The 23,695-nt window shown below is 42.8% G+C and overlaps 1 protein-coding gene across 4 annotated transcripts in view; it reads right to left on the bottom strand.

Annotated features, from left to right (window-relative positions):
• The window catches only part of Fhod3 (formin homology 2 domain containing 3), a 421,297-nt gene that overhangs the window by 2,097 nt on the left and 395,505 nt on the right, over positions 1-23,695 (bottom strand). For 2 of the 4 annotated variants that reach the window (XM_029547105.1, XM_029547106.1), the window contains 8 exons: positions 19,181-19,363; positions 17,819-17,938; positions 16,804-16,965; positions 14,556-14,746; positions 9,639-9,831; positions 5,579-5,602; positions 4,013-4,187; positions 913-1,074 (listed from right to left, as the gene is read on the bottom strand). In XM_029547105.1, the coding sequence (XP_029402965.1) occupies positions 913-1,074; positions 4,013-4,187; positions 5,579-5,602; positions 9,639-9,831; positions 14,556-14,746; positions 16,804-16,965; positions 17,819-17,938; positions 19,181-19,363 (1,210 nt within the window). The remainder of the gene's footprint in view (positions 1-912; positions 1,075-4,012; positions 4,188-5,578; positions 5,603-9,638; positions 9,832-14,555; positions 14,747-16,803; positions 16,966-17,818; positions 17,939-19,180; positions 19,364-23,695) is intronic. The other 2 variants (XM_021214495.2, XM_021214497.2) reach the window with 1 other exon arrangement.

Below are 23,695 nucleotides of genomic sequence, written 5' to 3'. Positions count from 1 at the left end.
AAGGAAGGGAAGAAGGGGAAAGCACAGAATCGAGACAAGCAGAACCACAAGGCTAACAACCATTTCTTGCCATACCCAGTCACCCCTGTGTGAACCTCCTGGGCAGGATAACTGGGAGTGTCCTGTATTTGCATCCTTACTAAGTTCTCTGTCAGCCTGGCACTGCTCTGCTTTTACCTGGGGATTCCTTTTCCTCTTCAGCATCCCTTATTGTCAGAGCCAAAGCCAGTGGACATCCAAGCTGCCCCATGAATGACTCAGCAGCAGGTTGAAGCCTGGAAAATGAGCCTAAAACACCCCGGATCGCAGCTAATATTGGCAGATGCCAAGATCAATGCAGATAGAGGGGCAAGAAGGGGCAGCAAGTTCCGACTCAAAGGACTAACCAGTTACTTTGATTTAGTCAAATACTGTGTGAAAGGAAAAAGGAAACCCTGATAAACCTAGAACATTAAATGGTAAGCCTTTGGCTTGACCTCTTGATACCCCACTTTTTATTGGTAGTAACCTACCAAAGACTATGGTAAGCCCTGGGAGGAGCCAGCCTTTACCTCAGCAAGTAGCCTCTGGTGCTGGGTGAAGAGCAGAGATACGGCCTCTAGCAAACCACCTGGAGCAGTACTGGGTAATGAGCCTTACTGCCATATGCTAGAGGTTTTCAATGGCCTCTGACACCTCACTAGAGTGTTAACTTATGGAGGATAGGGCACCCACAGAAAGTACATTTGACAGGTATGGCTGCCACCCATCCCTCTTTAATGGCGGATACTGATAGGGCCTTCTTGCTAAGGAGGCTGGTGGGTACTCTTAAGGAGCCACAGAACAGTGATGGGTGCTTCCTTCTGAGTCTCTGACCTTCCACGTACTGTTGAAAGGCAAGGACACAGCCCTACCTTCCTAAAATGTACTCACGAGATTTGCGGTTGGCCCTGGAACGCTTCCTCTCCCGTGGCACCACTCGCTGACTGGGCACTTGGGTGGCTGATTTGACAATGCGGTCCATGATCTCATCGGCTGCATCATCGGTGACACTGGGTGACTCCTCAGTTCCCATAGTCCATGAACTAGTGGAGCCTGAGAAAGTAGACCACCAGAGAATGTCATGTGCTCATTGCAAAGAAGCGGAATGTTACTGTTCTTCTATGTAGCTGACATCCATCAGAAGTAGATTCCTGCAAAGATCAGCGGCAGCTTCAGAGTTAGTGACATGCCTAGATTGATGGCCTGTCCACTACCTATGTCTGCCATCCTGCTGGTGCTGTGGAAACCTAAATTGGGACATTTATTTTGTATTTTCCAAAAACACAGTTGTCTTCCTATCTCTTTGTTATCTAACTCTCTCCCTCTCTCCTGTGTGTGACAGTCCAATGCTTAGCTATAAGTATCTGCATCTCTCTCAGTCAACTGCTAGTAAAGTCTCTCAGAGGACAGCCATGTTAGGCTCCTGTCTGAAAGCACAACATAGCATCAGTAATAGTGTCAAGATTTGGTTCCCTCCCATGGGATGGATCCCAAGTTGGGCCAGTCACTGGATGGCCTTTCTTTCAGTCTCTGCTCCATTCTTGTCTCTACATTTCTTTTAGACAAGAACATTCTGGATCAAAAATTTTGAAGGTGGGTTGGTAACCCCATCCTTCTACTGGGGAACCTGTCTATCTACTGGAGGTGGTCTCTTCAGGTTCCTTCTCCCCACTGTTGGGCATTTCAGCTAAGGTCATCGCCAATTAGGCTGACACAGTTTCCAACGTCTACTTTTGCTTAGATTTCTTAATGGCTGTCCTCAGAGTAGAGCCACCAAACTGTATCATGCAGCAGTCTCCTAATTCCCTTCCACCTGCTGATTTAAAATTCTGCATCTTATCTTAAAATCTAAACTATCCTTACCAACCTACACACAACTCCATCAATTCCACTTGCTCCTGATATACTTTGAAAGCACTGGCCAGAAATACAGGTATGAAGTGACCCTCCCCTCTGAGCCTTACCAACATTTCTCATCAACACATTGCCAGTGACCTGGTTTTGATGTAGCAGTTAAAGAGAAACCTAAAGCATTACCAGGCTGTTCTGTGACAACATTATCTCCTTGAGACCTCGTTGTGGAATTGATTTCTTGTTTGTATCTTCTCTTTCCTTGGTCACTTCTCCTTGCTACCTGGTCACCACTTATAATCATTCTTTCTGCTTATATACATGCTCTTAGAACCTCTGTACCTCCATGCAGACATTGGGGAAAGACTACCATGGCCTCTCATGCATCCAATGGCCTGGGAGACTCAGTGGGCTATTCCAAGGCATTAGACATAGTGGAGGGATACAGCATTCTAGACCATAACAGCACAATAGCAGTTTTCCTTCACTTCATTTCTCAAGCTGTGCAATTGTTTGAAAGTAAACAGGCATTTATGTTTCCCTTTTAGAAATCTAACCTTAAACAGCCTACAAGGGGTGAGTCATGTCAGTGGAGGTGTTGATTTAATACAGCAAAAATGTTTGTTTTCACTCTGAAGGATAATCCCCAAGGGGATAACTAGCTAGGGGAAAAGTTACTCTGGCATTGAAAGATGTCAATCTGCCTTTTTTGTCTGTTTTTCTTGCTTAAATCTTCTATAGTTTCTGTTGAAAAAGGAACCATCATTTCTACACCCAGGCTATCTAGGTAAAAAGTGTCTTTTCTCTGTTATAAAAATATTATCTTTATGTGTGGTTTTCAGCAGTATGCCTATGAAATTTTTTTTCTGTACTTAGTCTGCTTATTTCTTTTATGGGCGGGGGTGTTTTGTATGTATGTATGTGTATGTATCATGTGTATTCCTGGTGTCTGAAGCCAAAAGTGATCCCGGATCCCCTGAGAATGGAGTTAGAGATGTCTGGGAGCTGCCATGTGGGTGCCGGGAAAGGCTAGTCTATGATCTTCACAGGTGAATCAGCTCTCTGGCCCATCTGCTTGTTTTGTAGACATGTGGGGAAAAAAAAATCATTATTTCATGACACACCTGGATCTCGCACAACCTGTTCTGTTTATTTCACCATACTTCACTTTGCATATTTTCAGATATATTGTCTCTGAATTCAATAATTTGTTCCTTTTTGGATAAAAATCTGCTATTAAGCCTGTCCACTATGGTCCTTTCTTCAGGTGTTTTATTTTGTGGCTTTATGAAGCCCATTTGACTCTTCTTATGTAAAATCATCCACTTGTATTTAACCTACTTCTCTGTGTATTTATTTAGTTTTTTTTGTTTTGTTTTGTTTTAAGAAAAGTACTTGCAATGGTCATTCCAAGTCCTTGAGTATACATTCCAATATGTTGATGACTGAGGGCTATGCCACTAGTGTCTACTTTCCTGTAGATTATCAGCCATGTTTTCATGTTCTTTCTTGTCATATAACATATAGAAAAGAATGTATAGGGCCCATTTGAGGCCTCAGCAGGTCAGGGCACTTGCTGCTAAATTGATGATCTGAGTTTCTTTACCTAAATCCACAGGATAGAAAGACAGAAGAACTCCAACAAGTTGTCCTCGGACCTCCACATGCATGCTCTGGCATATTCTATATGCACACAAAGATGGCTGCCAGGGTAAAAGTGCTCACCACACAAGTCTGGAAAGCTCAGTTAATCCTAGAACCCACATAAAGGTGGGCAGATAAAGCAGACTCTACAAACTTGTTCTCTGACCACCATGTGCATAGAGTAGCATTCCCACTCATCACACACACACACACACACACATACACACAAATAATAATAATAATAGTAATAATAATAATACTAAATATACGTGAAAAGTCCCCATACAGGAGTCCCCCTCCTAAGAAGCTTTCCACTCTGCCTTCTTTACATCTAGCCAGCACAGCCTTCTGTAAGAAAATGCATAGAGAGTACTGGGGATTTAATGGCTCTTCATATATATTCTCTGGACGTAGTAATCCACACACTGCAATGAAGAGAATTTTTCTGGGGTGGTCCACCTGGGAATACCAGCCCCCATATCGTCAGCAGAATTACCTCGGCTTGCCCGGCTGCGAGTGCGGACACCAAGCACTGGGGTGGCATCCTCCAGTGCAGGGGAGGAGGTTTTCAACACGGCCTTCATGTTCTCGTGTTCGGCTGCATCCTCGGCATAGCTCAGACCCTGTGGCTGGCTCGGTGCTGCTGGAGAACTGCCAGAGAACTTGCCAGACTGCAAAAGCAAAGCGAGGGTAAGATGTCAGGACACTCGTCAAAGAGGCCAGCAAGCTTAGAAGTATTCATTCCAGGGCAAATCTTTCTCCTCTGCGTTCTCTTTGTTTGTGTATGTTCAGTATATCATGGAGTTCTGTCAGCAACGGAGAATACCAACAATGGCAAATATCTCTCTACAAGAAGATCTAACATCACAAACAGAAGCCCCAGAAGGAACTTCACTGCCATCCTGCACTGGAGTGGATGCTACCTAGGGGAGACTGACATTAACTCCTGGGAGAGCAAAACATCAAAGGAAACACTGGTAAGACCTGATATTTGCCTTGCATCATCAACTGTCTTGAGCTTTATTTTCTATGCTGAGAATTCTTGTAGACTTAACTTCATCTACCTTTTATGGAAAAAGAAAAGAGACTCTCCAAGAATAAGTGGCTTGCCAGAGGTCACAAATGTGTTGAGCGTCAGGTCACAGAACAGAACACGCCAGATAAATTCAGCCTGAAATTGACAAGAATGTAGATGCTTGCTCTAACAAGCATTATAAACCTAGGTTGGTTTTCTCTAAACTGCAGGGCATAGATGTTTTCCGAGGAGTGTTCCAGAACTCTATATAGAGCTTTATATACACACCATGCTTACATTTGGGTGAAGAACAAGAAGATGAGCTTGGACCAAGATCAGCTCCAAGTTTTTGCTTCTCAGCCACTGCTATGAACCTGTGACAAATCTGTGACTTACTCTGTCTATGCCTCTCCTTCCTCGGTCCCCAGGACCAACCGTAACTCTTCACCTTTCTTCCTGACTCCGGGATGCTCTGTATATTTACCCCACTTCGTTTTTACTTTTGTTTTTGATGCTGTGGATCAAACCCAGGGCCTTGTGCATGCACAAGCAAGGCCTGCACCACCGAGCCCCACCTCCAGCCTGATTCTACTTTGTTTTTCTCTTTATATGTTCTTTTCTATTTGATAAAAGTTCTTGTTATGTCCCTGGTCAGAAACTCTCAGTTCCCCTGCCTCAGCCTCCAGGTTCAAGGATTACAGACGTGCAGCTCTGAACTCAGCTTGGATTGTAAAAAGCACAGAAAGGGGCTGGACGGGAAACAAACTGTCCACTTTTCCAGCCTCCCCTGAACCTAGTGACAGAGAACTGATTAGTTGTGGCTCAGAGACATCGCAAAATGTAGTTAGTGCCCCAATCTCTGGGACCAACAGCAAAGACAAGAGCTGATCAGATGGTTAGTGGTCACATGGAGACTAGTCAGAAAAGGCCCATGCACAGTTTTCAAGTGCTAACCGTGGCTAACACTTCATGCTGACTGTTAGGTTACTCTACAGCACACAGGGGAAGGGCGCATGTGGGATTCTTCACACTCACGAATTGTCATACCTCAGTGTCATCCTCGTCATCGGTCTACCAGAAAGGACAGGGCAGGACAAGATGGAAAAGACAGAAGGATTCTTAGAAGGCACAGACATCAGCAAAGATGAAATAATCTCACTGACAGGTCATGTTAAAACAAAAACAAAAACAAAAACAAAAGCAGAAAGCAACCACTAACTTACGACAGGGTGTGCTGTCGTAAGTCAGAGGGGCCAGGCTCTCTCTGTGTTCTTACAGGGTGCTTTCTCGGTGCTCCGGGTCAAACTCTCGAGGAAACCCATAAGGTCAGTAATCAGCCTTTCTGAACACTAAGCTTCTAGACTCTTCATGTAGCTGGCTGGCTGCTTGACACACGATTACCTACTGGCTTCCTAGGCCTCAGTACGTAGACCAGCCTTCATTTACCTAGCTGTGCCCATCACAAGTTCTAGGCTCTTTGATGCCCAACCTGTGGGGCCTTCTACACACAGGTCACACAGGACATATGAAAAAATTCCCAAGCACAACATACCATACTACCATATCCTCAGACACACAAAGTTAAGCTTTTTGTGGAATGTTGCTGTTTTTCAAGGCAGTCACCAGAAGTGACACTGTACTACAATTACTTTATCAGTAGATGTGCTTTGAAGGCCCTTTTATAAATAAAGTGAACATGAAAAATCATGCCAGTATCTTGATTCAAACTCAACACACTTTTAACATAAGTATTTCCAGAGGCTAGAGGCCAGACCAGGCATGATTTTGAAAACTGATTATACATTTAGACTGTATGATAACAAGTCCTCTCTACCATCCTTCTTGTTCAGTGAATTATCAGTTTAGCCAGGATGATTAGCATTTTTATCAGGCATATCGACTTATGCGAGATGCTGTGTTTTGCATCTCCAGCCACCTCAAGCCCTTGAAGGGTCATCAGTCCCTTTCCTATAGAAGAAGTAGTCAGGGTTAAAAGGTGAAGGGTCTCATCCTAGGGTCCCTCTTCCCTCTGCAATAGAGCCCTGTGACTTGACAAGCTGAGTTCCCATAGACCATTTGGATTATGATTGGAAGCAAAGCACAAAGTCTCTGTATTCACAGAGAAACTAAAGAAACCAGGAATATTAAACACACAGGATTTTCCTTCTAGTGGGAAAGATTTTTTTAAAACCTGTTTTTCCATCCAGAAAGCTGGGAATTGGGAGTGATGAATAGCCCAGTGATCTGTGTTATCTGTTGGGCCAGGCCAACTCCTACAGCCAGAACTGGAGGTGGCTAGTAATCTAAATTACTCATATTTAGGGCTTCCCCAAGCTCCTACAACCAGGAACAGAAATCACTAACATCCCAAATGGCCTCTACGCTGTCTGTATGACTGAGACCAGGCCAGGACCTTCCTTGGGCCCTTAAGCCTATCTCTAGAACCCATCTTCTTGGCAGAAATGACATGTATCCTGAGTTTAGATATAATTGCACTTCCTTGTGCAGTGGGGGATTGTATTATACCAGGAAACTTTTCCAAATTATACTGGACTTTAATGTGTTGGGAATAAACTGCCTGATATTCAGACTCTCCAACCTGTGATCCTGGTTGACAAAGCCAATCTTAACTGTTTTCATTCTCATCTCTTTGTGGTTTGTTTCCTTGCCTGGACACCTGCAGGGTCTCCCCAGAAGTCTAAAACCAGGTTAAGACAGAAAGATGAAGAATGAGTTCCACACTGGGCCATTCCACAGAAGGACTCCTGGGTTGTGGGAAAGGGGCCCATTGCATGCTTGGAAGGCAGGAAGGTTGGGGAGAGACAGCAGATCAGAGAAGGCAGTCTCCAGCGTCACTGCAGACTTATCATTGTGAGCTGCTGCCATACAAACCTATTTATTTAGTATCTACAATAAAACGGACTCTCTGCAGAATTCTCTAAAAATCCTTTCTAGCTCCAATGTTCTGGCTCCACAACTCTGAGTCTACCGTGTGGCTTCAGTTTTGGCCATGCATATGCCATTTCCTAATCAGATTGTGTCATCCCTGGGTTATGACCTTGTCTCTCACTGTCCCCACGCCTGTCCAGGCACCCTAGTACTGGGCATACAGCAAGCCTTTCTCAGAGTTGGGCAAATCCAAGACTGTCAGGCTCTAGTAACAATGTTCTAATATTCCAGAAGGTGGCAGGCTTTCCACACAAATACTACCTTGACTTCTGCTACTATGGACTAGTTTAAAAGCTAACATCATTGAAGAAATCTGTACTGTCCAGATTTTAATAGAAATGTAAATACTTTTGAACCACACTCTAGAAACATTACCTCTCCAGAGCCAAATGTTCTCAAAGAAGGACAAATTTAAAATTTAGTAGGCTCTGTTTAAAAAAAAAAATTCTCAGGAATTTGGCAAGAAATTTTAATGTGTTTTCCTAACTATAAGCATATTGGGCTTGTGTTGTTTGCCTTACAATATGTCTGATTTCCACAGAAATAAATGATCCCATTTTAAGACTTTTAAAAATAACACTTTGGAACGAAATGTAGGTCATAGTTTGCCCAAGTGGCTCCAATTTGCTTTCTGAATACCCCAGAAACCCAAAGAGCCAAGGGGACTAGATTTTTAAAAGATGGAATAGCCTGGCTGATAGCACAAACACAGAGTTGTGAAGGGCTGCAGAACAGGCTTCTTCCAGGAGATGGTCAAGAAGCATCCAAGGAAGCAAGAGGGTTGGGAATAAGTGGGTGAGAGGGGACAGATAGTCCTCGACTCCTCTTAGAACTGCCTTTTAAGTACAAAGCATCTTGTAGTGAGAGCATCTGAGCATCCGCAGGAAGTCCGAGGCCTCAGGAATGCTTACTCTTGGTAACCACACCCCCTCCTTTGCCTGCACTATGAACACTCCCCTGGCCACAGATGGCAGCCTCCAGAAGGTCTTAATTGATTTCTTTCCTCTGCAGAGACATCTGCCTGACTTGAGTTCAGCTGAGGCTTAGGCCCCTGGAGTGCTAGACGTCCTGATGGCTTAACCCTTGCCTCCTTCCATTCCCAGGACACCAAGCTCTTACACCAATGGGGAAAGGTCATGGAGACTAATGAAAACAATGAGAAAAAAAAATCACACTGGGGCTCTCTCCAACAGGTTCCAGATAGGATCTAATGGCTCCAATTCCCTGTTCCATCTAAGCCTAGGCAAATAAGTAAAGAAAGGAGGATTCCCTAAAAGGGGGAATTCCAAGAAAATATCTTCATTTTTTTTTTCCAAAAAGAGACTTGTAGCTTACTGGTAATAACGCTTGAGGGAGGCATCTGACTTTCACGTTACACACAGGCACATTGGAAAGAAAGCACCCACTGGGCACCTTTGCCCATCTACACATCTTTCCTGCGTCCCATTCAGCTCCGTTTATGGAACATGCCATATCCATACAACATCTGTAGTTAGCCTGCCCATTTTTCTGTTTCACAATCCTTTCCTTGGCTGTGATATAGTACCTTGGTAGGCTCATGGGTGAGGGGAAAGGTAGAGAGCCAGCAATGTGGGGAGATAACTATTGAGGATAACCTCAGGTGCTGTGGAGAAGCTTCTGCTAGACTTAATGTCCACTGGGATATCTTCCGACCCCAACACTCTGTGACTCAAATTATGTGACCACCAGGTTATGCCTTAGAGGAGTGACATCAGTTTGTCAATTCACCTTCTCAAACTGAGTGGTCCAACTGACTGATACATGACATTGTTAGGAGAATGAAAATCCTGATTTAATGTCAAATAACTGCACCTGCCTTCCTATGCTAGGTGGCATTACCTGCTATGCACACTGGTCCCCTTCAACAATGTCAACTGTTCTCAGTATCAACTACTATGCCTCCAAGAACCCTGTCTTAATTTTCACTGTCCTGGTACTCTTGTGTTACACAACAGATTTCCACAGACATGGCAGAAGAAGAGACTGAGAGCGATTTGTAGAAGAGGAAACTTTTTGTGTTGCTGTTCACAAACAGAAAAGAAGAAAACAACATATACTTCCAAAAGTGTAGAGCTACTTATGATTTATCTTACTTTCAAAAACCATAGCATGAGGCACCCGAGTCCATGAAACTTACATCGGTGATCATCTTCCCTCTGGTCTTGTTTCTCTCTCTGTGGTTGGCCCGCTTCTGTTTCTGCTGTAGAACCCTTTCCCTGGTCGTGCGATACTCCAGAGCAAACTCACTGATGATCCTGCAGAACTTGTTGATGTTCACCTCTCGAATGGCATAAGGGGGATGGCCCATAAACAGTAAAAACGAGTGAAATCTGCACACAAAAGACAGGGATGGCAAGAATTACTTATGTAGAACTTTTCTCTAAGAAATCCCTGAGCTAGGCTTTCTGCAGGAGACACTATTCATTCCTGGTCCTGTTGAGTTGGAGCATCTTCTGGGGTAAAGAGGAAACAAAATTCAAGTTCACTTCCCATTCATCTGTTGACATGATGCTAAGTCTGGTGGAAGATGTCCGACTACTTTCTCACTTGTCTTTACATTTGTAAATGGATCTGCCAAGCTTTTCAGAAAAATGATCAAGTTACATCGTAAGGAAGACACAGCACAATTTCTAGATTATATAAGATCTGTAAGGGAACAGAGGTGTTTCGAAATCCCTCACTTAGCTCTTGAGTAACTGAATGTGTGCAGATGGTATATTTTAAAAATGGGTTCTAAATAGATGCTTATAAAGTGTTTGGCTTCTAAATAGATGCTTCTTAAGTATCTTGAAACATTTTCTTGCAGTATTGAATATACAATCTTAATTGAAGTAAGACATGTTAAATACGTTGAATAAAATTTCCTGTTTGTAAATTAAAAGCTGCTAAGCTGGACCTGGCGACTCCTGCTTGCTGAGGCAGAGAAACTGAGAGCAAGGCAAGCCAAGCCTCCATAGGAAGGCACTTCCCCAGAAGTAGAGCCTATTCGCTTTGTAAACCACACAGATTTTAGGTGCCAGGAAGCAAGGAGTAAGATAGTGGAAAATAGGGGACATTTTTTGGTAGAACAAAGAGTATTACATAAATGACACCATTACCTATAGACAAAACCACGTGGCTTTGATCACTTTGGTTTGTACAGTTTTGATATGGATGTCATTTGTTTTCCAGTGAAGGACACGTTGCTTCCCTTGTGTAAAGCGTAACAGAGTAAAACATTGCTTTTAAAGCAAAGGGGGCTAAAATGCTAAACAAACAAATAAACAAGCAAACCACACAGAAGAAAGAAAGCCCTCAGAGGAAAACAAGGTACACATCTCCATGACTTTGGATTAGATGTATTTATAGATACAATAGCAAAAACATAAGCAACCAGTAGAAAAGAATGAACTGAACTGCACCACAGTTAAAAACTTTTGTGTTTCAAAGGACCTTACCAACAGTGAAAGCACAACCTTTAGAATGGGAGAAAGGGTCTGCAAATCACACACGTGGTAAGGTACCCCTGCCCAGGATATATACAGAGACATCTCAGGACTCAGGGCTGAGAAACAGACAGCTAAAAGGTTTGAACAGACATTTCTTATTTTATAAAAAAGATATACAAATAGTCAAGAAGTACATTAAAATATGTTCAAATTGTTAGTCATCAGGGAAGTGAAGGTTGAAACAACAGATGCTATACCGCCTCACACACACTGATAGCTATCTTCAAACCATAGTTGAGCATCGGCAAGGACTTGGAGAAACTGTGATTCTTTTCCAGCAGTGGTGGGAACATATGAGGGCCAACTGCTATGGAAAGCCTGTGGCAAAGTTCCTCAGAAAGTTAAAGTCAGTCCCACGTGGCTTAGCAGTTTTCCTCTTGTGCATCCACACAGACAAGAAAATGTGTGTACATACAAATGTTCACAGCAGAATCGCTCTTGACAGCCAGAAACTAAGACTCCAATGTTCACCTACAGATGAACACATAAATTGCATACATATGCACACAAGCACCACATGACCAGCTCCACTCTCTGCCCATTTGTCACGATTCCAACCACCTTGGACCACTGGTTATCATTACTCAGGATGGAATAAGGCCCCTCTGTAGTCTGTAGAAAATCCTAAAGGGACACAGAGGCCAAAGAGCAAAGAGCCATAGGACTGGTGAGGTATCCAGGACAAGCCATTTGCTATGCTCAGAACATTTTGCCCACCTACTGGTGCATAGATGCTGCTGCTGCTGCCGCTGCCGCTGCCAGTGCTGCTGCTGCTGCTGCTGCTGAACATGCTCTTTATCCCACAGATGTCTAACAAATCAGCACCCCCCCCCCAGAGAGCCTTCCCAGACCATCCTACATGAAGCAGCACCTTCTTGTCACTGCTGACCCAGTACTACCCCAGCCTGAGCTTCCTGGCCCTTACTGATGCATGACATTACTTACGAGATGTAAAACAGACATTACAAGGATAGGATGGTATACTATCCTGCGCATATTATCTTCTATCACTTTCCAAGAGCTGTGCATATAGAAGAATCAACGTAGGAATCTGTTCTCCGCAGACAGTGACATCATTTGTAATAATGACCTTACTGACTCCTCTTTTTAAATGTAATTTCTTATATAAAGCTCAAAATAGCTCATTCTCTAGCACCAGAGCACTGTTTTAGATCCAAGGGCACCAATACCTCATGTATAAACTGAAAATTTGACTTAAGTCTTTATGTTGCAAACTAGGGATGGGGAGAACAAGCACATAGACTGTAGGTGAGAACAATAGATGTGCATTTGAAAGAAAGACTCAATACATTTCTTCAGAAAGGCAGAGCATATGACTTGGAGGTAGCAAAAGCTTTAAGAGATTAGCTGACTGTGACCTTTGGGCTATAGACACACAGGTCCTGTGGCTATGGAGGGACTAGCTCCCATCACTACAAGTTTAAGACAAGAATTTGCACTTTTTCCAGTGACAGCCTTTAAATCAGGTGTACCATTTCCTGAGGTGATGGGCTCCATCAGGAGGAATCAACTTCAGAGATTGGGGTGCGGGTCTGGGTGTTTCCCTGTTTCCTGCCTTCCCCTAGGCCTATCTACATAGGGGAATGCATATCTACACAGGTGTGCCTACCTACAGACCTAGCCTTCTAGGTAGAGGTAACCCCCTCCCCCAACTCTCCTCTGCTTTGCTTCCATCCCTTTCATAGTAGCTGCTAACCAATGATCCCTTGGAAATGGTTGAGTTTACACATCACCCATGGTGCAACTCAAGGTCGTTAGGGCAGCAGAAGATGAAAGGCGAATGTGCGGGTGCCAGCAAACAAGATTTTCTATGACAGACAAAAGTTTTGAAAGCCAAGTATTGCCTGATGCAACAGTTGTGCAAACGAATACAACTTTCTGATCTGAAGCTTTACAGGTAGGCCTACATGGTAATATAATTTTACCGATTATAAGGTATAAGGCCCTAATCTAAAGTGCTTCTGCTGCTGCTTCTTCTTCTTCTTCTTCTTCTTCTTCTTCTTCTTCTTCTTCTTCTTCTTCTTCTTCTTCTTCTTCTTCTTCTTCTTCTTCTTCTNTCTTCTTCTTCTTCTTCTTCTTCTTCTTCTTCTTCTTCTTCTTCTTCTTCTTCTTCTTCTTCTTCTTCTTCTTCTTCTTCTTCTCTCCTCCTCCTCCTCCTCCTCCTCCTCCTCCTCCTATTTCTCAATATGTAGGGTGAAAGACTACACTAGTAGGTCTAGACAGTGTTTAAGGATGCAAAGCAAAGCAACAAGACCCAGGTTAGCAATGAATTGCTGCTTTAATCAGTTCTATAATGCAGGCCTCTACTAAAGACTTCGTTTGAACTCTGTGTTCAAAAATTTAAATACCACCATGGGATACTACCTGTCAGTCATGGAACTTTAAGTACCAACCAGAGCTATGGTGAATTTCTAGTCCATTCTGGTCATTCCCAGGGGCATAACCAATAGTCAAGATCAGTGAGCTCAAGTCACACAGGAGCAACCATCATCCATGTGATCACCTTGGATGGATCCATTTGAGAAAACGCCTCATAAGGAATAGCTTTATCAATGAAACAAGCTTTTAATCTATCTTGATAAAATGGTTACCAAAAGCAGGCACGACCACTTTTTAAGACGGTAATGAATTTGCTCTAGTTTTAACAACATCTCAAATAGAAACTGTTTATTTTCATGTTTTTTAAAAGTTGGTAACCACTTGCATAATAAAAAGAATAAAGGGTCAAAGCAGCCTATGTCCTCTTTAATAACTATGTCAAAGGGACACTCACAAGTACTATGTACATACATCACACAGAGCCCAAGGAGGAAGTATGTTCCTCGAAGCAGGAAATGACACAAGAAGGGGTGATCTATGGGAAGGTACAAACACCAGGTTTTAGAAAGTCCTGCATGGGCTTAGGAATGATAAAAGGAGAGGTTGAATAAAGAAGAAAAAGAGGGAAGGTTAGAAGACCTGGACTCTATGCTTGGTCTAAAAAGAAGTGGTACAGACAGGCTCAGAGCCACACTAGGCCTATTAGACCTGAGCCAGCCTCCTTGGAAGTGAAGCAGGCCTCCAGAAGCTGCCTAGACCCTGGGATTCTGAGCAAGGCCAACGCAGAAGAAAGCCCCTGTGGTAGCAGGGCCCAGCCCCCACTCGGGTGCAACTGCTGGAGAGCAGCTGGAGAACACACCGGAGGGTCTTCAGATGGCTGTGTATAGACCAGACTTAACCTTTCTAACAAGGAGAGCAAGCTGCACAGAGGAGTGGGCGCTTTGTAGATGAGATGACTCCAGCAGCTGCAGAAAAGAAGCAATTTGCCAGGGATCTTACAAAAGCAATTCCTGGGTTAAGGGGGAATTTTTGCATTAAATTATTCCCAGAATTTCTTCCAATTAAGACCCAATGGCACTGTTTTGCATACATAGATACCTAGACATCGGTGCTGTGGGACTACCTACTGTGTACCTAGAATACACAGTAACATTTTTGTAATTAAACCTTCTGATCCTTGTGTAAGAAATACTTTCAATTTTCTGTAAGCTCTTCAGCACATGTACCTGTTAATTATCCTCCGGTGGACGATCTTTAAAATTATAATTCGCTCTGCACAGTCTTTTAGGAACTCTGACATCCGCTGTTTCAAAACTGGCTTCATCTCGTGTTTTGCAATTGCCTTGAGGTGGTCCCACGAAGCTTTGCATCGTCTCTCCATCTGACATAAATTATCCTGAAGTTGATCAAAGTCAACCTGAAAATCAGGGGGGGAGAGAACATGGCAAGGGAATGAAACAAGTGGACCGCAGCCCAAGCCAGGAGCCCAAAGTGCCTCTGGACGGAAGCAAGCATCAAAACCAATTCACGTCTTGAAATATAAACATATTTACGGCCTAAAAATGATCCACATGTGTATGTTTCATTGTCTCCACATCAACCTGTTTAGTGATGAAACTGTTCTCCAAGTGAACCCAATACAAGAGTCCCCTTTGCTTGCCTTGTTTGGGAAGAAACGTAATGAGAATATTTGAGAACTGTAAATTCAAACATGAAGTGGAGGAACCTGGTACAAGATGAGCTGAGCAGAAGTCTCATAAACCTTCCCAGGGTCCTCTTGTTCTTTGTGGCTAATATTTTACTAAAGACTAAGGAACTTCCCCAGTCACCGGATGCATACCCAGCCAAGACAGCTGACTTCTCTTCACTGAAATTCACAGTTTATGTGAAAAATGATTGGGTCATTTTTTTTTCATCGTCATTCATATATTCATTCAATACTTATGGAGTAGCTATGGCCACACTCCCCATTTCAGGGATTAAATGCTCAGAGGTCTAAGATAGCATAGTATGCACACAAAGACAAGTGCAGGACGGAAGTGAATCTGCATCAGCAAGGGTCGCCTCCTGTAGATCAAGCTCTACAGTACCCTCAAGGCCTGGGTGTGTATGGAGGTGGAGAGGCACAAGATCCGGAGAATTCATGCAAGCTACACATGCATAGTCACTTAAGACACAGCATAAACAAGTGTTCTAGGAATTACAGAGTTTGGAATGACCTGAATAGCCCCATCTGATGCTTTCTAAAGTAATGCAAGGGGTTAGTTGGTCCAAAATAAATAAATAAATAAATAAATAAATAAATAAATAAATAAATAAATTTGATGGGACCTGGAAAAATGTCTTAGTGGTTAGTTAAGAGCATTACAATTAGAAGAATGTGTTCTAAAAAAAACCTCTGTGAGTTCTCTCAGGGCTAGAAAACCACTAGCTATGCCCGTGTCTCAAGGCAGGTATACCATGAAGTCAACTGAGGGACCTGGCTTGGTATACCTGGTGACTGCCAGACTGTAACTCCTGAGGCAGCTGAAAGAGACTCCCAGCTCCCGGGTCACATGCTAGTCCAATGGGTGGCAGAGAAGAGATCCCTTTCAAGGAGACTTCTGTAGCTCCGATTCCACCTCTTGGCTACTCTGCTCTCCAGCCACACCTCATGTTCAACTCCAATGCATCCTAACACTTCCCATTCACACTGCCATGCCCACTGTACTTCCAGAAAGTTTCCCACTGAGGCTTGGCTTCTGTGCCCTGTAGAGATGCCTGCCCACCCCACCCCACCCCATAAGCTTCCAGCACACCCATAGCTTCCTTTTTCCCAATTCTATTATATTTGGGTTTCTCTGGGTGTTGTTCTGACTCGGTGGTCCCCCTACCTTGCAAGCAGCTAAGTGACCACAGACTGAAATTGTCTCATCCCTAACCAGCCATATGCTAACAAAGATATTAACTCTGCACTTTAAGAGCCTACAGATGAGGGTCCAAGGCCATATCCTGTTTATAGCCCTATAAAAAATGTCCCCTGTGTGTAAGATCAGTGGAACGGCCAATCTCCGAGCACCGGAGCCAGGCATGCTTGAGTTTCTAATTCCAGATCTCACCCTCAGCACTATGGAATCTCAGAAGGAGTCAGATCGTATCTTTTGGCTTGCCTACCAAAATCAGGCTGAAGGTTTGCAGTACTGGCGATGATAGTCTGGAAGGTAACGCTCTCACCAGTGACCACAGGAGTAAGGATCATACGGCAGGCCTGCCCCTCATACCTCAGTAGGAAAGAATCTAACTGAGGACCAGAGATAGGAAAAAGATCTTAAAAGCCCAGAAATGGCATGAAATGAATCATAATTGTCGACTCCAGAGCAGGCGGTACAGGCAGCACGGAATGGCGCCCTACCCGAGGCGGTATGCCTCTGTGATGACGCAGAAGACCCAACAGTGAGGCCCGTGAGGCCAGACTTTCCAAGTCCATGGACGTACCTTGGCTGACCTAGTGATGGCTCCAATCTCTGAGTACAGATCCGAGCTGTCCGGAAAGTTTTCCACTACCATGGTGCACACGTGGTGGAGAAGAGACTGCTTGTGCACTGTATCTTTGACTTCTGGAACCTTCTCGAGGTAGCTTAACTCAAATGCTTTGGCCTGTTTGACATGAGAAAAACAAGTATTACCCAGGCTCTTTCAACTGGCTCAGTGTCTGTCTACGGTAGCCCAGTGTTCAGTTTCTCCAAGGCTGGTGGGCCACACTGCTGCTGCTGCTGCTGCTGCTGCTGCTGCTCAAACTGGACCAGTCACTCTCGCCACCTCCCTGAGCCACCTCCCAGGGCTCTCACAGGCCTTTGACACCTGCCCAGCATCAGTTTCTTTTTCCTGTGACCATTACTGAATATCTATGTTCTGGCCAAAGTCAGGCCTTCAGCAGCTACCTACTGTCTGCCTTTTTAAAAAAAAAACAGTATCAGGCCTAGAAAAATGGCTTGGTAGTTAAGGTGGCCTACAGCTCTGCAGAAGACCACTTGCATCACAGCACCTATACTGGATGGCTCACAACTTGGCTGGTAACTCTAGTTCCAAGGCATCCAAAATCTCTAGTTTCCATGGGAACCCACAACACGTGTGTATGCTCACACACACACAGTTAAAAACAAACTGAATCTTAAAAAGAATATCAGAATGTGTATAAGCATAAATATTTGAGTGAGAAGCTTAAAGGGAAATAGAGTCTCTCTGGATAAAAACCCTCTGAGGTTAATGCTTTAGAGCTGTACTTTATAAAACATATACATATTTTCAAGCTTTCTTATAGAAGAGTTCATATTCAAATGAATGGCCCCTGATATTTTAAGGACAGAAAGCTTTGGACTTTTCAGCAAGAAGACATAAAAGCTGCTTGTTCCACTGTGCTTCAGAGAATGGAAGGTACAGCTCCATCAGTATATGATGGCAGAGCCTCTGTGATAAAGGCTGCCAGGGAGTGAGGACTGGGAACTCTTACGTTAGTTCCGTTTAGAAAGTTCCCAATGGCAAGGAGAGTAGACAGGATGAAGCCCAGAGTCTTATTGTTCTCCAACTGGTCTATTCCTTCCTTCAGGTCCAAAAGTGGTTCGGCCACTTCCTTTCAGATAAAAAGAAAGAGACATGAGTAAGAATTTTGGCCTCTTTGGTTCCTTTGCAGTTTTGTGTAGTCTAAAGGTATTCCAGTAAGCAATAGTCCCTAGCATAGGACAAGCTTGTGTGACAGGCATTTGGTCCTAGATATGAACGTCCTGAAAGGTAGCAGAGGGGGCTGAGGGGTAGGTCTACCCACAGACAGCACAGTAAAGGCTATGGGAAACTTGTGCTGGAGTGAAGAGTGCTTGCTCTGTCTTCCTTGGTCAGGCAGGATGCCAGGCCATTCCCATCAGTCTCCCCCAGCAGCAGTGCTGACTTCCCAGGCCATCTCTCTTTCCTTGACCCCTCAGCTCCAGCATTGCAGGTTCCTCTTTGTCTTTCTTCCTTGCAGGCAGATAACTGTACACACTGTATCCTCACAGTCTGTGGACCACCTCAGTCCCCTCCTGTTTCCTCTGGCACTCCATGAGGGTCACCTCTTAGCCTGAGTTACTCATGTAGGTATCTTTTGACATTGTGGCATGGCATTGTTATGTACAAAGTTCACACTCAAGAACCACGTTAACACACACACACACACACACACACACACACACACACATACACACACACCTTCAGATTTTAACTACATTTAAGAATTGGTCTTAAGGAATATTATTACTGTCCTGGAGTACATGAAGCCTGTGGTCTTTGTCTGGATCAGACACATATGAAAGCCACAGATCTTGTTTCTGTCACCCCTCAGACACTTAACCTGCCCTGAAGCCTCATTGGCCTCGACCTGGGAAGTTTTTCACTTGCCTGGATCCCCCACACCAGGACTTCAACCTTCCTCTCTCCAGCAGCCCTGCCTTGCCAGTCTTCAACTACAGCTAGTCACACAATGTTTTCTCCAGCATCATCTTACTTTGCCAGAATCACCTAAGCATGCCAGATGGTTCACAACTGAGTTACAGCAGTCACCCTGTAGTCTCATTTCTGCTTGATTCCATGAGTTCAGATGTAGAATGGATCAAATAAAATCCTTTATTCAAAATACATGGAACTCAGACGTGTTTCATATTTTGAAATATTTGAAAATACATAATAAGAAACCTCAGAGATGGGATCTAAGCATAAGGATAAAACTCAATCAGATATTATAACACACTCATGTCAAGGACAAGGCTTTGCAAGCTTAGTATTTACCAACTGTAAAACCCACTGGGCAGCACGGGCATGTGGGATGCCCCTCCAACCTGCCTACCTTTTCTGTGGTTTCATAATCCATTTTGAATGCCCACAGGTGGAGCCGAGCAGAGAGCTCGCTGATGGAAGAGAGTGTGAGAAGGAACTGCTCCGCACTGCCCAAGGGCACTTCCGGGTTGGCCAGCTGAGCCTCCTGGATTTTCTGCTTTTCCTCTTCCGTTGGAATCATGGTCAGAATTTTCTAGAAAGATAGGATGATATATTAATTCTTTGTTAGTAATGGGCTCTGCTCATTCAATATTTTCAAATTTCTGTTAGAATTTTCCAAGCAGGTGGTTAACATTATTTTGTTTTTATTAATAGGCAGGTGTTACGTTATTATCACCAGTAAACTTTAAATATCCTGCTCCAGGTCTTCTAGACCTTGTACATAAAGGGTGTTTCAGGCAAAGGCAGCGGATGATAAGCGAGAAGAAGACAGACTATTGGAGAATCGCTTCCTGCTCCCTAGGAGGCACAGTGGCGTGTTGAGAACTTGTGCTTTGTGGCACATCTCATAAACGGATTGCGAAAAGTGAAACATTCACAACTAAGTCAGGTTGACTTTTATGTATTAATTGTAAATTTTAACCAAAACTCATCAAGAAGCCATGCTGCAGTATCAAACACAGGTCTGACTGAGGAAAACCTCATAGTTATGTACATACTGCTCAGTGACGGAAAGTATAGCTTTCTATTTCTATTTGCCTCTGGAAAAGCCAACTGTGGAATGTGAAGAAGATAACGATGCTAGAATCTGCTTGATTCTTACTGGTTTAAATGCCCAGTTCATTATATTTTTAAAACAGAGAAAAATTAGTCTGTCCTTATCATTCCTATTTTGATACTGCATGGAAACCCTTTCCTCCCTTCCACACATATACATAAGAGAGAGGCAGAGACACAGAGACAGGCAGAGAGAGAGAGAGAGAGAGAGAGAGAGAGAGAGAGAGAGAGAGAGAGAGAGAGAAAAGACAAGAAAAAGGTAGAATTGTTCATAAAGGCTATGATAGTCTATCTAAATAACTATGAACAACAAGCAAAAATATTTCTAAATCACAGAATTGAGTTTAATGATGTTTCATGATACATGGTCAAATCACAAATACCTACTTTATTGCTACATAGAAAAAATAATCAAATGTAAAATTACACACACACACACACACACACACACACACACACACACATATATATATATATATATATATATATATATATATATATATATATATAAACTGTTCTAATTACTGTGATTCTATAGTTCTTCATTTTGGGTAGAATGATACTTCTAATGTCACCTTTTACAATTCACCATTTCTTCTTCTTTACATTTTCCATTTCTTCTTCCTTACTATATAGCTTCTAGAACCAGTTTGTTTGTCTCTATACAAAATCATGTTGGATTTTTAGTTGGAATGGAGTTAAATTTATAGATTATACATATTTTTCTAGTTTCCAACATATACAGCCTATATATTATTTGTTATATTTATGACTTGTATATTTCATCATAAATAGCACTTTAAAATTTTTTGTTGTTACCATGTAACAATAAAGTAGATTTTGTGTATAAATTTATGTCAGTATTTATTTCAACAGAGCAGAAGGACAGAACAGTACAGAAAGGGGCACATAAATGTGGTCCATTAGACAAAAGTGAAAGACTGTTTAACAGAGAAAGGATACCATTTACAAGTGGTCTTGAAACAACTAGATTCCATATTTCAAGCAAGACAGAACAAAAAAATCCTCAACTTAATTTTCCTCTATACATAAAGAAACTCAAAATGGATCATGAGTTTAAAAGTAAAATGGAATAGCATAAAAATTTTGGAAAGAAACAAGAGAGAACCTTTGTGACCCATGGTAGTCAAAATATTTCCACGAGCAGCAGCTGATAAGGTAAACTATATCCTAGCTAATTTTTTTCACTGTAACAAGAATGAAAACATAAGCTGTAACTTATCAGCAATGAGGTTGCCCTATGACCTTACCATTCCATTCCTGGGTATGTACTCTAGGAAAGTGAAAACATATTCACTAGAAACTATTAAAATATTTGCAGTTGCTTTATTTGTGATAGGCCCAATCTGTGTCGAGTTAAAGCTTTTAGTGGATAAATAGGTAAACACATTGTGGTACATCCCCAGAATGAAACAGTCCGCAAGACTCTATAGAGCAGAGGTTGTTATTCAGCATAGCTCCAGGATGAGGCTACGTGGGCAGAATTGGAGTATCAGGAGAGATTCAACCGGAATTCTGGAGGTCACACTGTCCACAAAGTCAGTGAATTAATAAAAAAAAACATTCAAACATTTCAAACTGATGATACCCTGAAAACATCTACCATTGGACTCAAGTCCTCAGGGGGAAAAAGAGCACACTTTAATTTTCATAATGCTTAAATTGTTCTAGGCACAACAGGAATTTCCAAACAAAAGCTTGCCAGCACCTTTATAACCTCCAGGAGACATGTTCCTGCACGATTTGTTGCTTTGCCCCCTTGAAGGAACTGAACATTTCTCCTTTGCTATTTACTTCTCTAATTGGAACCTTTCTTTGCCATTGAGGATTCTGGGCCTACCATCTGCTAGTTTGTTTTCTCCTTCCTTTACATCACTGTCAATAAGGAAGGCTATAGGACAGTGGGACCGGAGGGCAGAGTCACCCCCTGTGAGTTGGTGGTCCTTTCCTCCACCAGAAATGATACAAACAACAGAAGGCAAGGCTTAAGTCAGAGTCTTGCTACATTAGTAGGTCCTTTGATGATTCTCTTTTGAATCACTACTTAGTTTCAGAGGGAAAGGAACATCCAACAAGACCAAAATGTAATAATTTGAAGTTTTCATTACTAGGCCAGTGGCTCTCAACCTTCCTAATGCTATGACCCTTTAATACAGTTTCACATGTTGCAATGAATCCCCCAACCATAAAATCATTTTTCTTGCTATTTCATAACTGAATTATTGCTACTATTATGAACCATAATATAAATATTTTTTGAAGATAAAGGTTTGTCAGGGGTCATGCCCCACAGGTTGAGAACCACTGTTCTAAACAATGTCTCTATATTGCTACAATAACTATACTTGTTCTCATACCCAAAGATACCATTCTGCCCCCAATAAACAATGGAAATGCATCCTTTATTTTGGATCTAAATGCTAGGTTAAGTTTGGCCATTTTATTTACCTACAGATGAGACATGGTGATAATGACTTTACTTGTTCATTTTGACAGACAGTAGTCATGGTGATGAAGAATATACTACAGGGACATGGGTGTGGCAGCAGGGGCTTGGGAAAGCTTGGCCAGGGGTAATTTGTAAAGGTTTCACTGTTCTGAGAAAATGGAATTCTGTCCATGCACCTTCCTGAAGCAACTTAAAAAAATAACCCCACAGAAGGTGGTGGTGTCTCCTTTCCTCTCATGAGCACTCCGAAGAGTGCACATTGGTGCAAGAGATATTGTGTCCAGCACAGATGAAATGACTTGTTGACGCTTTCCAACGCAGAGCTGGAAAACTGCTAGGAGCTGCCCCTCACGCCACAGCGGCAGCTCCATCTTCCACAGAAACTCAAGCACTACAGACAGAACAGCTGTGTTTCATCTTCAGAGCATCCTGGTTCCCTAGGCCAGCTCTATGAGAAGACTCACCCATGTCTAGCACCCATGAAGCCAGCTAAGGACAGGTCTGGGAAATACAAACTCCTTGGAATGATACTGGGGCACAAATGGTTAAAGTACATTTCTGCTTCTAGGATGATGCTGGGTCTGACAGCCAAAGTGAGCCACATTAAATGTCATGAAAGATCACTGTATTATACTGCCTTTTAAGTGGACTACACTCTAAAACTCATAAAAGTGAAGGGAGGAAAGTATGTTTTCCCATTTCTGTTTGTGATCATTTCATGCATTTTACTGGAAAAATATTATTGATGCTCTCTAGAGATGATTCGAAAATAACTTCCTACAGCTGAATTCTCTTCTGCAAACCACTTCCTTAATAGAGTTAATTACTCAGGTTTGTATGACAAATCCAGATTCATACCATGAGTTGCTAGGCAATGGCACAGGATGTCATTTAATACATCCTAATTGTATTTTGCAGCACAGAGCTTTCCAATGGCCCTATGAAGCTGAGATGCCATGACATAATGTGTGTATCCAGGAAGCAGAAGGTCTGGCTGAAGGCATTAACTGCAAATCTTATTAGCAAAGGGCTGTAAGTTGACAATTGCTTTTTCTTCTTGGTCTTATTTTAACTCTTGAATGACAGGAGTCCAGAACAAGCCCTGGGTCCTTCCCAGCATATGAATGTAGATCTTCCATGCCACTCAGAGCATCCTGCATTGAACATTCTACAGGAGGGCTTAGTCCATGGTCTTCACAGCTATGTGAGAACAGATGAAGGATAGACAGTTTTTGGATGTGGAGGTAGTGCTAATCAGAAGTTCTTGACTGAGATGCTTTTACTCCCTAGGGGAGGTTAACAGTGTATGAAGACATTTCTAGTTGTGGGTCAGCGAAG

This window comes from Mus pahari, chromosome 15 (genome assembly GCF_900095145.1).
Source record: "Mus pahari chromosome 15, PAHARI_EIJ_v1.1, whole genome shotgun sequence".
NCBI classification, from domain to species: Eukaryota; Metazoa; Chordata; class Mammalia; order Rodentia; family Muridae; genus Mus; species Mus pahari.
This window is presented reverse-complemented; position numbering and strand designations above follow the sequence as displayed.